This window comes from Pipra filicauda, unplaced genomic scaffold, assembly GCF_003945595.2.
Source record: "Pipra filicauda isolate LSUMZ 115617 unplaced genomic scaffold, ASM394559v2 scaffold202_size1376763_pilon, whole genome shotgun sequence".
NCBI classification, from domain to species: Eukaryota; Metazoa; Chordata; class Aves; order Passeriformes; family Pipridae; genus Pipra; species Pipra filicauda.
In genome coordinates, this window is record NW_024104313.1 from 986,446 (window position 1) to 1,003,911 (window position 17,466).

At 42.2% G+C, this 17,466-nt stretch overlaps 2 protein-coding genes across 3 annotated transcripts in view; one reads left to right on the forward strand and one right to left on the reverse strand.

Moving 5' to 3' along the window:
• The window catches only part of LOC113992332 (plasminogen), a 25,908-nt gene extending 19,894 nt beyond the window's left edge, over nt 1-6,014 (forward strand). For both annotated transcript variants that reach the window (XM_027729526.2, XM_027729527.2), the window contains exons 14-19: nt 71-191; nt 921-995; nt 1,889-2,029; nt 3,144-3,250; nt 4,107-4,252; nt 5,205-6,014. In XM_027729526.2, coding sequence (XP_027585327.1) covers nt 71-191; nt 921-995; nt 1,889-2,029; nt 3,144-3,250; nt 4,107-4,252; nt 5,205-5,366 — 752 coding nt within the window. In that variant the 3' untranslated portion in view covers nt 5,367-6,014. The remainder of the gene's footprint in view (nt 1-70; nt 192-920; nt 996-1,888; nt 2,030-3,143; nt 3,251-4,106; nt 4,253-5,204) is intronic.
• SLC22A3 (solute carrier family 22 member 3) overlaps nt 5,908-17,466 on the reverse strand; it is a 28,818-nt gene continuing 17,259 nt past the window's right edge. The window contains exons 6-11 of the mRNA XM_027729528.2: nt 14,481-14,578; nt 14,129-14,343; nt 12,121-12,229; nt 11,764-11,876; nt 10,777-10,876; nt 5,908-10,020 (exon numbers count right to left, since the gene is read on the reverse strand). Coding sequence (XP_027585329.1) covers nt 9,963-10,020; nt 10,777-10,876; nt 11,764-11,876; nt 12,121-12,229; nt 14,129-14,343; nt 14,481-14,578 — 693 coding nt within the window. The 3' untranslated portion in view covers nt 5,908-9,962. The remainder of the gene's footprint in view (nt 10,021-10,776; nt 10,877-11,763; nt 11,877-12,120; nt 12,230-14,128; nt 14,344-14,480; nt 14,579-17,466) is intronic.

Sequence of the window (17,466 nt, forward strand, 5' to 3'; positions counted from 1 at the left end):
TGAGTTCATAGTGAATTGATAGCATATACATTAAACTTCCTTATAGTGACTTTTTTTTCTTATTCTGTAGCTCCTGCTCAGTATGAATGTGGAAAATCCAAGTTCAGACAAAAGTTGTGTGCTCAAAGGATTGTTGCTGGTTGTATTTCCCATCCACACTCCTGGCCCTGGCAGATTAGTCTCCGTACGAGGTATGGCCATTCCCCATTACATTAGACTTTGCATGCAAAAGAACATTGCCTCTCATATGATATTATAGTATGTGGTTGCAGCATTATAAAGTTGATTTTAATTTAAAAATAGCTCAAGGGTAAACATTATGTTTGATAATCTTAGATAGGTCATTTAGACAACCAAGAATGCTCTATTTTGTGACAAATACCCATCAGATCAATAAAACAGCTAATTTCAAAAACATTTTTACTAGAAGGCAGAATGACTTTAAAACTGCCACTATATTCTACAATAGAATCAGTATCCTGCGAGTAGAAGCAACAGTTTGAAGTATGGCTAGTACAGATCTTGATCTGTCCTTCCATGTCAGTATTCGATCCTACTGGCAAAGTTATTAACAAAACTAAGAATCAAGGCTAGTTGCAGAGCTTTTTGACTGTGATTAGAGCTAGAAAAAACCAGAATCTCTGAAATGGTGAACCTCACTGCACACAAGGTTTTCCAGTAACAGGAATAGTGGTTAAGAGCAAAGATCTAGGTGTTTTCATACAAGGCTTAATAAAAACGTCCACAGAAGACTACCATCATTATAAGAAACGTTGTCCAAGGAAAGCAAAATGTTTCTTATCAAAATTGTGGAATAATGTCTTTAGTTTGTAAAGGCACACGTTAGAAAGATTACATGATTAATTACAAGCAGAATTAACTTTCCCATCTGAAACCAATGCCTTTTTGCTCTATTACAGTTATGGCTTGCATTTCTGTGGGGGGACTCTGATAGATCCTCAGTGGGTTCTTACTGCTGCTCACTGCTTAGAAAAGTAAGTATCTGTTGTGGCCCACACCAACATCTTTTTATCCTAGATAGAAAATCACAGGAATAAAAAAAGAGACCAAATACCCGACCTGAGACGGTTGCAAACAATTAAGAATTCAGTACTGCAAACAGTTGAGAATTGAGAATTGCGTGCAATTTTTGTTTGGCATCACATTGTAAAAAAACCCATTAAACTATTAGAAAGCATCCAGAGGAGGGCCACAAGGATAATGAAGGATCTGGAGGGGAAGACGTAGGAGGAGTGGCTGAGGTCACTTGGTCTGTTCAGCCTGGAGACGAGGAGACTGAGGGCAGACCTCACTGCAGTCTGCAACTTCCTCATAAGGGGAAGTGGAAGGGCAAATACTGATCTCTTCACTTTTGTTACCAGTAACAGGACTCGAGGAAACAGCATAAAGCTGAATCAGAGATGGTTTAGGTTAGATATCAAGAAAAGGTTTTTCACCCAGACAGTAGTTGGGCACTAGAACAGGCTCCCCAGGGAAGTGCTCACAGGACCAAGCCTAAGTTCAAGAAGCATTTGGACAATGTTCTCAGGCACATAATGTGACTCTTGGAGTGTCTTGCATAGGCCAGGAGTTGGACTCAATAATCCTGATGAGTTCCTTCCAACTCAGCAGATTCTATGATTCTATAGTTCTATGATTCTAATTGAGCTGAGTCTATTTGTCATTCATTAAAGCTGAGTTTTGACTGAAAAACAGAGTGACAGTGATAACTTTTGCCAACCTGATTTCATGTGCCATAATAAGGGATTAAGTTTACACTAAAGGTGGCTATCTGACTTTGATAGAACAAGGTGCCAAGTAACATCATAAGTCGTTTATGTTCTGGGTGTGTGTTCATCAGCTCACCATGTGCAATCATTTCCAATAGGTCCTCACGGCCATCTTCATATAAAGTATACCTTGGATTACACAAAGAAGCAGCGTTAGAGCCATCAGTACAAAAACTTGATGTGGAGAAATTGTTCAAGGAGCCACGCAGGGCAGACATTGCTCTGCTAAAACTCAGCAGGTACCCTTTCACCTTAAGCGTTCCTTTGTTCTGAGGGGACAAGTTGACTAAAAAGTGGTTTCTGCTGCTGTTGCAGTAATGTGCGGCGTTTCTGCACATTCCGTTCAATTAGCGATTTAAGATCCTCTCTTTCTTGCCTTTCTGCAGAAGTGCCAGGGCTTCAGAAAGTGAGAGGGCTGCCTTGTTAGGGGAGGAGGGCTTAGGGACACTGACCCAAGGTGGCAACGTGCTGGGTGCCAGCTGCTGGGAGGGAGGCAGTGGCAGCAGAAAAGGAGGAGATAGTGCCTAGAGGAGCTTTCAGTGTTTCTATATGCTTCTATCTTGATAAGGTAATGAGGATTGAAACATGCAATATTAGCAAGAAGGCACTCCATGCCGTTTCTGTGCTGTGGTAGGGAGATTTCCTCTTCCACCGGATCTGGACAGTGTGCAGGCAAAGAGCGTGTACGTTTGATGCAATACCCAGTATGGCCCTTCTTGCATCTCTTTTCACTCATCAGAAATGCTTTCTGTGGAACTGTGTAATCACAAGGAGTATGTCCGTAGAGCAGCAAGCAGATGTGAACATGTGCTTTGGCTTTGATTTGTTCGGCTGCAGTGCAGGTCCAAAACAGATGAAGGTTCAGTGTAATAATGTGGGTTTGTAAATGGGCCTTAGCTGTACCCACCCAGAGGCAAGTCAGATGAACTTAAGTTTTGCTGTGTGCTAAATGTCCCGTTGGAAAGTGAATTATAGTCAGACTGGATGTAGGCAGAGCAAGCTAACACATTTAGCATGTGTTAAATGCCACTAATTCATACCCTTTCTAATAGCTTTGCAATTAGGTTTTGCTGGCTATGCAGTAGTCTAAGTCAAAGCACTCTCCTGGATTTATATAGGTACTTTTTAGTATCAAAATACTCTAACTGTTCTCAATTTCAGACCTTTTCCTTGTGCGTATCGCTTTCTGAGGGATTTGAGCCTAAAACAAAAACAGTTTTGCACATCAGAAAAAACCCTTACCTGAAACAAAGAATGTCAAAGATAGGTGGCTGAATGCATATCAAGTCTTTTTAGAAACCTGAAGGTGGTATCAAGTATAATTGTGCTAACAATTGTTCCTGTTTCTTACAGCCCAGCAGTCATTAATGATCATGTAATCCCGGTTTGTTTACCAAAAGAAAATACTGTGTTAGGAGGAAGAGAGGAGTGCTATGTCACGGGCTGGGGGGATACAAGAGGTGAGACAGCCTTAACACATCTAAAAGCTCAGTGTTTGGAGACTGGTATATACTTGAATCCAAAGTGTATTCTCTTTGTGCCCCACACAAGCTATTGATGAAAAACTTATTTCATCAAAATTCATTAGGTACTGCCATTCTTTCCACTCTCTCCTGCTGATATGGATTCTCCTAAACCACTCAGTAAACTGAAACCCTCTAAACCAACACTGAAAGAGGAGTATGAGACCTAAGGAACCACTAAGTCTTCTCTCTCAGTCCACTATGCTTTTCCTCAAAGTGGGCTTTTATTCTATCAAGGATAGTTTTTCTAGATTTAGGTTATTTCTTGATCACATAAATGTGAGTTTGCTCATTCTCTTAAATGATTTTTCCTCCCAGCCATCCTGGTTCACATCTCAAACAAATACAACCTTCATTTTCAAAACCTCCCACTGTGTCTTGGTTGAAAAGTGCATCAGTACCTTCTCTGCCTCCTTGCCCATCATGCCATTTTCAACTGTTTACTTCCTACCTCATCTCTTCCACAGAAAACTCAAATATAGAGAAATAAAATGGCTTGGGTATGACTCCCACAAATTTCGGTGGGTACTGGATCCACATGGATGTAGTGTGAAAGCAGGAAGGTCAATCAGTGCAGTGTAGTTGTTGATGGGTGGTAGAGGGTGATAAGTACCATAATACTGATAATGCTTACTCTTTTTGGTATATCTTCATATTATGCATGGGAAGTACTATGCACAGTGCATAAACACTATGATATTTTACTGCTTATCCATATCCTGATGTTTGTTTTGTGAATATGATAATTGCCTTTGTCATTCATTCTTTTTTGGTTTTGTTTTCATTTGCAAAGGAACTGCTGGTACTGGTTACTTAAAGGAAACTGGATTTCCTGTAATTGAGAATAAAATATGCAACCGCCCTGAATTTTTGAATGGTAGAGTCAAAAACAGTGAGCTCTGTGCTGGGAATATTCATGGTGGCACAGACACCTGTCAGGTAAGAAAGTCTGTAAGCATCAGAGACACTGAGACTAGCTCAGTTGGTTGGAGCATGGTGCTCATAGTGCCAAGGTTGTGCGGTTTGATCCCTGTATGGGCCATTCACTTAAGAACTGGACTCGATGATCCTTGTGAGTCCCTTCCAACTGAGAATATTTTGTGATTCTGTGGTTTGGTTGTAAGCACATTCAAATAAAATAGTGCTTTGCTTTCTGGGCTATAGAGGCCAGGCCCAGAATTATCCTTGGGATGTGACCATGCAACATGGCATCTAAGCTGAAAAAAGCACATGGATGCTGCTCTTTCCCTTCTCCCTTGTTTGCTGCCAGGAAGCGAGGCAGGAAATTTTCAGATAAGTCTGAACTACAGAGCACATGGTTACATACAGCTGCACAAGCCAGATGTATGTGAGCCAACTTGGATTGACAAATGGTCTGATTTTTTTTCTCAGATCACTTTGCTTGCCTCACTAGACTGCCTCCAGTGTCCAAGCTAGCTCAGTTAACAACCTGAGATATCTCAGTTAGCAGTAAAGGAAAAATGCAATGGAGCCTGCCATGCAGGCCAAACATGAGCCAAAGGAACTACTAATTTCCGAGTGTCAGTACCACTGGATCATTTGGTAACAAGAGGAAGCCCTGAAGATCTCAGGAAAAAGACAGAGAGAGGAGGTGCAGTTTAAGTGAATAAGGTCAATCAGATGCCTTCTCAGCAAATCCCCTTACTCCAAAAATAGATGTAATGCCTGGATGATGTGAAGAGATGATTTTACAGAAGTGTTCAACAACATGCATAGAGAACTTGTGTCTGGCTAGAACTCCAGTGTTTCCTTATAACTTGTGCGGCCCTCACATGTAAGAGGTACTTCTGTTTCTGTGCCTCCTGTGAGAAGGCCACCCTTGCACATGGGTCTGTCACTGAAGGAATCATCCTATTCTTTCTCTGTTTAGGGGGACAGTGGAGGACCTCTAGTCTGTCTGGACCAAGATAAATTTGTTCAACATGGAGTCACCTCTTGGGGCCTTGGCTGTGCCCAACCCATGAAACCTGGTGTTTATGTTCGAGTTTCCAATTATATTCCTTGGATTAAAAGTGTAATGGAAAGCAACTGATCCTGGCTATGGACTGCCCCCCCCGGGAAGAAGTACGCACATCAGAAATACAAGATTCCAAGTGCAATAGTAAAGCTACAATCATTCATAAGAAAGTAAAATAAATATGATCATCCATTTTAAATTGCCATAAATTAATAGTTATTGCCAAGAAATCCAACTGACAGTGTGTTACCCTCTTTCTATATGTTCTATGGTCTGCTATGTTTGGCAAGAGACTTATCCACCTCTGGATTACATGTCAAAAATCACGATCTTAACTGTAACTGGACACATGGATTTTAATTTTATATCAAGTTCTACAATGATGTTTTCTTCTAAGGTCATAATTTCCCAAGATGTTGTGCTTCCAACAAACAAAGAAAGGAGGAGAATTTTTATTTTACATGAATTGTCTGAGCCTCTTACCAGTTTGACGCTACAGCCCAAAGAAGAATCTCACAGTACATGTCTTATATGCATGCGAAGTTTTATTAAATACATCTTATAGCATCAAATATATGGGATGGAAAAAAAAAAGAAAAGAAGCAAACACATTTGGTTTGTATTTTCATATTTTTTATTGACATGGACATCTATGTGTCAGCAAAAATACAAATGTTGCATCAAAGACATAAAGCAGTGAATAAAAAATAGACTCGTCCTAAAGTTAGTCCATAGTAAAGTCAGAGAAATAGCTGACAATCCATGCTGCAAGTAATGACAATGCATTTAACATTCTATAAAATTGTGTTGTCCATAGTACCCATTTATTTCATTGTATAACTTTATCTGACTACGTAACTGTTAGATGTACATTTTTCTTCTCTAAAAGAAAATCACGTACACATGTCTGTGGATACAAGAAATGAAAGCTTAAACCTTTAGAAATGCTTTCTAGGGAAAGCTCGACTCATACTTGCCAAAGTCAAACACTTGCTAGCTATGAACCCCTGCTCTCATCCTGCACCCCTTGCATGTCAGCTAGGGAGCACTCTACAGGCATGTGGAGACTCCTGGCTCTGCATGGGGTCCTTTCTGCATCCCCAGGGTGTGCTGAGTGTACTCAAGTAACACAGCTACTTCCTGGGGTGGGATTTGTCTTGTCCATTTTCTGCAGTGTGGAGGTCCACTCCCAGGCATGCCAAGCTATGTGTCATTTTTAAATTGTCTTAATTTTTCGTAGGTATGTACATACAAAAGAGATGGGTTACATCCCAAGAGCATCATCTTTTTTTTTTCTTTTTTTTTCTTTTTCTCCCCATAGCCTTAAAGGAAGATGAGAACTATAAAGCATAGTAAGGTGGCAGGATGATTTTTGAAGCTTTTGCATCTGGAATCGGCTCTACATCTGGAGTCTGACTCTGGGAGATACAATCTTCTCAGGGCATTGCCTTCCTGAGTGGGAACAGCTCTGATAAAGCACACTGCACTCACCTATCTGGTCAGCAGTGTTCGCTGAGCACAAATATCCTCCTGTATATTTTCCATATATATTCACTTTGATCACTAAGCTAGCCAAGAAATCTGTACAATACTTTCCTGACAACAGAAATTCTGTGTTGCAGCTTGGTCTTTGATTTGTTAAGCTCTCAGTAGTGAACTCATGAAGGCATGGTTAATACCTTGTTAATTCTCTGCCTTGTAGACAGAGAAACCAGTGGCCTTGCTGTCCTTCCCAAACTATCTAGAAATGCCTGGACATGCCTGAGTGGCTACAGAAGTGTCATTTCATAGCCTTTCCTTCTGCGAGAGTGTCAGCGGCAATAAAAATTGCCACTTATCAGTAACCATTTGCACAAACTAGATGAAGTAACCCAGTACATTTGGTGGCAGCAGCACATTTGAGCCAAATAGCACATTCACCTTTTTGTTGGTCCAAGGAACCTCTTTGGTGGTGGCAAGAACATAGCTCCTGGGTTTCTGTGGTCAGGTTGTTCATGTGCCTTTGGTGATGGCAGGGTGATCCTTTGTCTGCTGTGTACCCCACATCTCTCACTGAGCCTCTAATGCAAGATAACTGTAGCTGACAGTGTTTGGTCCCTACTTGAAGAGGTGCCTCCCACTGGGTTAACAGGGTCACATCAGTCATTTTAGTGTCAACCCGTGAAGCTCAGAAGAATACTGATGTGCCTCCTGAGAAGTTTGTAGGACTTTCCCATATGTATAAAGTGGTTTGAGGCACATACAAATTTAGAATAACTTTTTTTTTTTAAACCAACATCCTGTACAGTGGTCTGCATAACCTGGTGCATGCACCTCCGTGCAGCTGGTTTCCCCTGGGGTTCCTCCATGCTGAAGCTCTCCCTCTGCTTCCACCACCTCATCTGTCCTCTCTCACAACAGCTTAAACCCAACACAAAGGCTCATAGAGACGGAAGGATTTTTTGACTTAATTCCTCTGTTAGGGATAAGACTTAGCACAGGAGCAATTACCAAATACAAGGTTCACCAGAAGCCACTACCTACTATCATTTAGCAGTCAAAACATATACAGAGGCTTTTTTCTGCTGTCCTTTACAAAATGAATTTTTAGCAAATAAATGCATCACATCTGATTGCTTCCCCCTGACTCTCCAAGGGTCATGCCTGCGGTGTGGGCTGGCTGGGTGCAGGGAAGGCAAGGCTGAGTTCTGCACACAGGTGCCTGCACCCTCCACCCTGCACTGAGACACAGCACCTGGCCAGGGCAAGCCCGCAGCTTCCAGTTCAACACTGGTCTCTGCCAGTCAGCCTTGGGACATTGTCTTCAGCTATCTACAGAAGACTGTTGGTGTAGGAGAAGTTTTTTCCCTGTAGCAGTAGCTCTAGTTTGGGGTTGTCTTCTAGATTAGCCAGATACATTGTGAGATGCTTGTTTAGTTTCATATCTTTCAGTCTTTACTGACTTCTGCTAAGCATCCCATTGACCTTTACTGTGCCTCAGAGGAAGTTAGAAACAGCCTTGAAAGACAGGCCTTTATCACTAACTGCCTAAAGTATGCAAACATTAGCCTGAGATTAGTATTAAAGGTCCTATTTTCCTCCAGCAAAGCTGGTGATAAGGGCAGTTGCTGGGAAAAGGCAGGGAGAGTTTGGAATTGTTGAAAGGCACAGTATATTCCTCACCACAGGAAATCCTCCTGTGCAGGCACCTGCCTATATATGTTCTTAGGATGGTGAGACTGGAGCAGTAATCATTCAGTTTCACCGACTGTAATGTAGTGCTAATTATTTGTGGTATGAACCTTCAAAACTCAGTCCTATATTTGTTTATGCCAAATATGTTATTTTCTGAGCTTACAAGGCCCTTTACAAGACCTCATTGACTTTCTTTTGTTTGTTTATTTCTCTGTTGGTAATAGGATACCTTTTGAACAACATATCTTTTCAAGTCCTTCCCTGTAAGGGGTGTATTGTTTACCAGTCAGTGGCCAGGACCTAATGCTTGATGAAGGTCATACAGCAGAAAGGGAAGGCAGTCTATCCCTGGTATCTGCTTGCAGAGCCAGAGAGCCAAGCTGGTCTGTTCTGTGTCAGCTTCAAACAGCTGGGATCAGCTAACACTTCCTTCTTTAACCAAAGCTCCTGTCTCATCCTTGCCCATGTTCCCAAGACATCCTTGTCAACAACCCAAATAATTTATCTCCAAGACAGAAAGATGATAAATAATAATAATGAACAGAATACAGAAATTGCAGGTTACCTTGGCAGCGGTGAGGGTGAAGGAATTTGGTTTGTAGGGATGGGCAGAAAGCATGATTTGGAAAGGATAAAATGAGCATGCTCTTGAAAGAGGAGTTTGGAAAAGCATCCAACAGGGGAGAGAAGGCAGAAGCCCTTCCCTCAGACATATGGCGGTCACTGGCCAGGGGACAGGACAATAGAGTGTCATGTACCCCAGTTGGGTCTGGGGGAAGGCACTAATGAGCAGCAGGACAATCTGACCTGTAGAGTTAGTGCCCTGTGCGGGGTATGACCCTTACATAAAGCCATGGAAAGGTGAGGAAGAGGACTGCTGCCACATTTCAGAAAGCCCTTGAACAAGGAGAGAGGCAGGGCTTTTGTTGCAAAGGGTCCATGTGGATGACTATCAAACCAGAGAGACATTCTCCTGATGCACACTGCTGATTCCCATACCTCCCAACCAGAGAAAGAGCCACCCTGATCACTGCCCTCCTTCCTGAGCCATCATATCTTCTATTTGTCCAGATTCTTCAGGAGCAACTGAGAACAGGTTGAAGTACTCATCCTCTCCTCCTCAAAGTCGTCTAAATCTTAAACTAGCAGTACCATTTCAAACCCTCCCCATCCAAACAAAAGAAATAAACAGATGGCTCCATTAGATAAAGAAATAAATAGAAGTTCACTGAGCTGGATAGTGCATCTTTTTACAGCTGTCTTGTTCTCTCCCAAGAACCACAAAGTGGTCTCTTCTTGCAAATAGCGTACTCAGAAAAAAAAGTATTTATTCCATATTCATAGAAAAATACACTACTTGTTTTAAATGTCCTTATGCTTAGAAGAATAATATGAAGTTCAATCCATATTCTGCAGCAGATTTTGAAGTGGTGGCAGGTGGAGAACAAATTCCGGATATGAGAACACAGTTCTTTGCTCAGTGCTGTCCTTCGAAGGTCAAATATAAGAGCTGGTGTCCTGGTGTTTCTTTTTCTTGCCACATTTTCCAAAATGACTGAAGAAACAGAAGGAGAGAGGGGTATAAATATGAAAGAAACAGGAAAATATGTAGTTCAAGTTGTAGTCCAAGCTGCAGTACTGAAATATTTACTTTTTACAGAGAACACTTCCTCTTTCTTTAGTTTGCACCTTGAATCAGGCAAAAGTTGTTGATGTAATATCCAAAGCCTCTGCTTGAAAAATTGATGTATAGCGCTATGTCCTCAAAATAGTTAGTCAAGGTGTAAATGTTCCCTGCATGTCTTCAGTGCAGTGAAGAGTCTCTCTTGCTCTATGCCCAGAATAGGAAAGCTGTGCCTACAACTCTTCAGCTATAAATCCATCTCATATATGACTTTTCAATGATGTCACAAATGGTGGAATTGCTTCCATAATAAAAGACCCTTCTTCATAGGATATTTTGATTGAGGTAATGGCTGGTTTTCTTGAGCAGAAAGTTACAGGCTATGCTTCGCAATATCTCTCTTGCACACTATCACTTTCTGCTTCCAGAGATGCATAGGACAACTTTGTGTCTCTATGAGAAAAAGACAGGTTTTATCCCCATGCATTTTTTTACAGCCTTCCTAAGTGGTACTGAAAAGTTCAGGTTTCTATTGAGGAAAATGCCACTCGCTCATAACATCAACCTAACTAGGGAATTTACTTTGACGCTTGGAAAACCTCAATAATTTGTGACAGTTGGTAAAGTTGGAGGAGAACATCCTCAGGAAACCTCACCCAAGTAAAAGCAAGAAAATACATCTCATACCTTGAAAGCTGCTCCACATCCTCCACTGTCTCTGGTAATGAGATTCCTTTTGTCTCTGGTAAAAGCAATACTAGGAGCCCACAGACAACTGCGAGAATACCTACAATGGACATTGAAGAAATACAAAAGCAACAAGAAAATTGTTACTTTTTTATTTTCAGGGCTTGTCTACTGAGAAAAGTTTATTCAGATTAAGTTTGAAGTAAGATCTTTCAAGTGAATCCATTTCTGATTAACCTATTCTAGTCAAACACCTTCATGCTACATTAATTTAACCCACTACAAAATCACTTGAGGGCTAGAGGTTCATTTGCAGACTGATTTCCCCTAAAGAGAGATCATAGAAGTCAAAATTCTGTCTTTCCAATTTTGTTTTCAGCTAAAGTTGTCATTAGCACCAATTTCCCTTCTTAGTCTATTCTATTGATTTTGATTTTTCCCCATCACATCTGTCTGCTAGAAGTCTGGTTTAGCCACAGACTCCCATGTCCTCGTTGAAAATAATTTTTTTTCATAGAATTACTCCTCAGGGCTTATTTTTTTCCAAAATGGAACTGAGGGAAAGAATTTTACAGGAATAAAAAGTTATGGATAATACAACATCCATAGTCATAACTGTACTCACCAAAAAACTCAAACTAAGTATTTTTTAAAGGTCATCAACCTCTACTCTTGGCAGTCTAAGCTTACTTTTCTGCAATTATAGAACCTAGCTGTAAGGTTTCTCAGTCTTAAAGCACCTCACATAGTTTCTTTTCTTTTCTGCTCTTTCAGCAAAGTTATCCAAGCAGACCTGAGCTCTTCCAGACTGTGTGGAAATCACACACATTTCACCCATTTGCCATTCAGCCTCTTGCTCTAGGCATGAAGGTCGAGAGGGGTTGGTCTGAGGGGAAGATGAGGCCACACGCTACTTTTGCCCCAGAAGAAAAGCTCTGTTAGGAGGAAGATATTTAAATCAAAAGTACATTTTAAATCAGATCTTACTGAAAATAATTAGAGGCAGCTCCAACCAAATGGCTGCTAATCGGAAAAGCAGGAATGGGGCTATTATCCCCCCTAGGTCACACAGGCTTGAACACAGGGAAACACCAAAGTTTCTGGAAAAGACAAAAAGTACCAAATATTAGAGAGGTGCTACCAAACAGATTAACCAGCAGTTTAAAGAACAGAATGTAGACTTAGCTCCAAAATTATCTCATCAGCATATGCCATTCACATTGAGCAGTGGCTATTCAGCTGGGAAACTCTGGAGAAAATCAGGTTTAACTGAATAGCAGTGAAATAGGAAATGCAGAAAAGCAGAGGGAAAAGTTGAAAGATTCGTGGGAGCTTTTGACATACCTCAGTGTTGTAGGGTACAATTCACTGTTCACTAGGTAGACGACTTCAAAAGCTATTGTGATGCTTAGTCTTCCCAGCGTGGCAACTGTTGTTTTGAGCCATGGGATATCTGTTCATTCAAAAAGAAACACTAGTGAAGTGTCCTTTGCCACACCAGCAGAGTATTTCTGAGAGCCCCAGGCCCCGTCAGCAGAAGTTATACCACAGGAACACTGGATCAGTACAAATCAGACTGAAAGGCCTGCTGTAGATATCAATCTATACCGGCATTTATTGCTTTTGAGTGTCATGTGAGGCTGCTTTGAAGACTTATAAATCACTTGAGTTGATTGATTCAAGATGCTAGGGAGCATAACAGCATGGGTGGGAAAATGAACATTATAGCTTCCATCACCGTGTCCAAATTGTGCTCTAGAAAGGAGCATTTATTTGTAGAGGGATATTATGCTGTAAGAAACACTGCTGAGTCACCTCCCAAAGCCTTCTGACCACAAGGAAGCTACCTCTAAAACTGTATAGAATCACAGAATCATTTAGGTTGGAAAAGACCTTCAAGATCATTGAGTCCAACCATTAACCAAGCGCTGCCAAGTCTACTGCTAAACCATGTCCCTAAGTGCCACATCTACACATTTTTTAAAAATCTCCAGAGGTGCTGTAGTAAAATAATTCTCCCTAGAGCTGATCACCTACTCTTTGTAATTTGTCTAGCCACTGCACATTAGACACACTCCTAATAATGCCACTCCCAGCCATCCTCCCCTTCCTTTCCCTGGTGCTTGTCTTTGTACCTGACACGACTAGCACAGGGACCTGACACTGCTCTGTTGGCTCTGCCCATCTCTCCTGGCTCTGCTCAGGCTCTGGTGGGTATGGTCTAAACACAACTAGGCAGACAGGGAGGCAAGTGAAAACAACATTCCTGAAACCAGCACGAAGGGGAACTTTGTCACTAGAGAGAACTGCCAATGATTATGTTTTCTCAAAACTTCACTAGGAAGAACAAGAAAACATTTCAGTTTGCTCTAAACCAAAATTGAGACACTTGGGTTTATTTCCCTTCCAAAACAACCAAACAAATCCCCATCAGATTTCATCCCATGTTGCAAGACGCTGCCTTTGCCCTGAAAAGTTTTGTTTTCAAAATGTGTAAGAAAAGCAAAGGCTGGAAAGAACAAAATAAATCCACATTGTCTCCCTGGCACCCCCTCAGTCCATCAGATCCCCTTGGTGAGGGTGATGTCCATGTGGCTCCTCCCTCTGCCAGGGGACTTGAACTGTACGAGCATCCCAGTGTGAGGGGGCTCTCACAGGCTGCTGCTACAGCTTTTTCCATCTGTACAAACAGGCTTTTCTTGAAAGCAGGAGTTGGACCTCAGGTGTCCCACCTGCAAGTATCTTAATCCCTAGGCTGCCCTCTCCTTACCTTGGCAGGGTCCCCTCAGCACTTCACTGTTGAGAGAAGACTGGTGGCAGCATGCTGCTGGCCCCAGGCCACCACTTTCTAACCCCCACTCAGGCCATATCACCCCCACACAATGCTCCTGCTCTAACCCTGGACCTGATGCTCTGTGCTCAGCACATGGTACCGCCCAAAATACATGAAGGTGCTGGAGGAAGGTGTCCTGCCAGAGTAATTCCCTGATGGTGCTCTTTGTTTCCTTCTCTTGCGACAGCCCAAGCTCCAGCAGATCAGGTAGTCCTCAGTCCCTGTTGTCCCAGCAGGACCTCTGTACATTTCTAACAGATAGAAAATGATGCTGGCAGATCCAGTAGGCAACGTGGTGACCACACCCTCTGTGCCTGAATTGCCATGACCTGTGTTGGGGGAGCTGTCACAGGAGGAGAATGGGGCAGCCAGCATCCACTCAGCACGTGGCAGCTCTTCTGGGATGCACAGAGGTGGGGACCAGGGGGAAATGTGCAGTTTTGTGTTGCTTGCTGGCCTTGCTTAGGTGTCAGAGGGAAATCACTGACCTGAAGAGCCTGACACTGGGAAGGGAATTACCTTCTGGCAAGAAGGCAGTAATGAGACATGCAATGCCTGCCACGATGTTGCTTATTGCAAAGGGCAGGCGCCGGCCAACGCGATCAATTGTCACTATAATTAGGAAAGCGGCAGGCAGCTCCACAGCTCCTGAGATGAAGAAGTCTAGGTATAGGTTTCCACCGACAATTCCTAGGCGCATGACAAGCCCTTGGTAGATCAGGGCACTTGCAAACCTAAACAGCAAAGGGAAAAAAGTGTTGATAGGCAAAAAAATGATTGCAAGCAGCTGGAGAGACCCTAAAAGTCACAAGGGAATCTTTCTTTAAAATCCACCACCCTGGTAACAAACTGGACTGACATGGGCACTCACCAGGCATACATCAGGATGAGCGTACACCTCCTCATCTGGGGAGTCCTCACCAGGTCAAGAAAGGAAGGGTTGCTGACCTCCTCATTGCTAACCGTGATCTGAGGAGACAAGCGAGCAGTAGTCAGCTGTCAGCGCTCAGGCAGTGGAGCAGAGTTGCTGTGTAAACACAGTGACCACCAATATTCCAGTCCAGTGAGTAAAGGTGTTGACGAGCCAGTTTGCTGCTTATAGCACTCCAGAGCAGTGCACAGATATAGGAACAGCTGATAACTGGACACGGCTGTGGGTTTTCCTTAATGATGATCATGCAAAAAATCAATAAAAAAATCCTCAATCTTAACTTGAGAATGGAAAAATTATTTCCTTGTTGTAAACTGAGACAAGTTGACCTGGATTTTCCTGGAAGGCAATAAGCAGTCATTGTCACATCAGGGCCACTGGGAGCAGAACTGCCTTCTGCCAGAGGTGGGAGAGAGGAGAGGACTGTGGCAGAAAGAGAAAGTGATGGGTTGAGGGAAGCAAGGAGAGAGGGGGTGAGCAGCAAGCAATGGGCTTGGGAACATCACTCCTGGCACAGCTGGGCAGCAGGAAGAAGAGAGGAGTGAGAGAAACTGCAGATCTGTGACAAAGCTTGGGTGCTTCAAAATATTCAACTAGTGAAATTCAGAGTCTCTTAAAATATCCAAGCACTGTGCTGAACATGGTTTTTACTCTGGGAGAAATAAAGCTACTAAGTATGAATTAATGGTCCTCATACTGCCTACAAAGTATAATAAATCTGTTCTCGACTTCCTCCAATACAGTCACAATGAGGCACTCCATGAAATCATTAGTTAGAAGGTTTAACACTAGCAAAAAAGAGCAGAATTTCACACAGTTTGTGTTTACCTATTTTAGTTCACTACTGTAGATATTGTGGAGCCAAAATATTAGCAGGGTCAAAAAGGGATTAAGCACATTGAGGGAGGCTGTTTTTAACTCTGGCCAGCAGTTTTTAACTGTGATGTCCAAGCCAGATGAGAACCCTTTTTTCATGTGGTCATTTGGCAGGTGAGGAAGAGCCAAGGAAGATAGGAAGAGGTGGTTTCAGGCAGGGACAAACCATGATACTACCCAAGAACTAGCAGACACAGCTGGGATTGCCATCAGCTCTCAAAGTAGCTGTGGGAAATATGGGCTTAAACCTGCTGTACCCTTTTTAGGAGGATTTCAGGCAGCCTGGCTGCTTTGACTCTCAGTTATTGCCCCCTCCTGACAGGAAGCCTAAGAGAGCAAAGAGAGGAGCAAACCCCTCTCTATTACCACGGCATCTGCTGCCCAAGCAGGTGCAGGAACCCAGGCAAATGATCCCAGCTAGTGGGGAGACATGGGTGAAAGGATATAGAAGCAGAAGGGAACATGCAGATCCAGGATGAGAACACAGGTAAAGGCAAAGGCATTGCCCGAGGGTCTTGTCGGCTCAGTCAGGGCTATGCCCAAAGCTTTCACCTTTATTTGTTTTTTATAACATAAGGTGGCACAGCTGTTTTTCAGTGAGATTTGGCTGGATGTTTTTACACATGACTTTTTCATAAAGCTTTTTAAGACAGAGAAGCCCCACATTTGTTTGAACTTCCTTTCTACTCCCTCTTGCTTTTCTACTGCAACTAGAAACGGAAGATTTCTTCAAATCACTACCACTTCTGCTGCATGCCAGAGCCCTTTGTGAGGCAGGGTGAGGTTGCTGGGTTTCTACACTGCCCTTGGACTCTCTCATAGTAGGGTTATAAAGCTGCCATGTCTGTTGTTTATAAGAACAGGCTGCGAGCCATCAGTTGTAACTTTGTGCAAATATGGTTTTAGTTTTCTAAAGGACTAAAGATAAATTCAGCACAACTGCTACTTATATTTATATGTCTCAATAAAGTCATAATAACTCTAAGCATGACTGAGCACTTTATGGATGACAAAAAAAATCACTATGGAAAGTCAACACTTCATAGGGGAAAAAAATCCTCTTTTTGTTCTTTGAAGTTAAGGAGAGCTTTGCTATTCACATCAGTCTAGTTAGGAATTCAGGGACAGGGCCCACATTTCCAAAGATACACCATCTGAAAACCCCAGATGAAGTTTTATAACCAACTGCCCTCACATTTTCATGTTTCAGCAAAATTACATATCAAATTTTCCACAATAATTTTAAAAGATATATAGTTCTACACATGCTTAATTCTGCATGGGACATATTTATAATACTTTCATATGTATGTTAATGTATAAAAGAAATGTCTAGGTATGTCTATATAGTAGGAAAAAATATGTATCTGTGTATAAAGGGAGGGGGTTTGATCCACAACTCTCTTAAAAAGAAGCTCCTACTCAGCTAGTTGCGGTTCATTCTGGTTTTGGACAGAGACCAAGAATTAGAAAATTAGTTTGAAAAAAATCCCCATGCTAGGATAAATATGAGCAACTGGAAAAAAGGAGTTTATAATTTACACTTAATGAGTTCTGTTTGGAGTTGAACTGTACTAGTGTCATAATTCACAGAGCAAAAGAAGCAATTGTTTTTTTCCTACAAAGGTCATCTGTGGTTTCTGCATGCCAACAAAAACTCAAAGCTGCTACATCCAGAGCCATGTAAGGGACTTGGCCAATGAAATTCATACATACGTATTAGAAAATCTGAGCCAAAGTGCGTTGATGGATAATGCCTATCACTTCTCACTTCTTCCTCTCTCTCCACACCTGCAGCACTTACCCGGAAATTCTGGAGTTGCTTCATGAAAGAGAAGACTGACGTGAGTTAATGTGAGAAATACACTTGCTCCATTATTAATGTGCTTCCTGGAGATGTTTTCTTTCCTCTGGGCACAGCAAAAAGGATGACAGGCATTCTACATTAAAAAGGCCCCAGGAACAGATCCAGTACAAATCTGTACATGTGGAGCTTAATGTGCTGCAGTTGTGAGTAGCTTAAGGTCATGAGCATGGATACTTTTAAAAA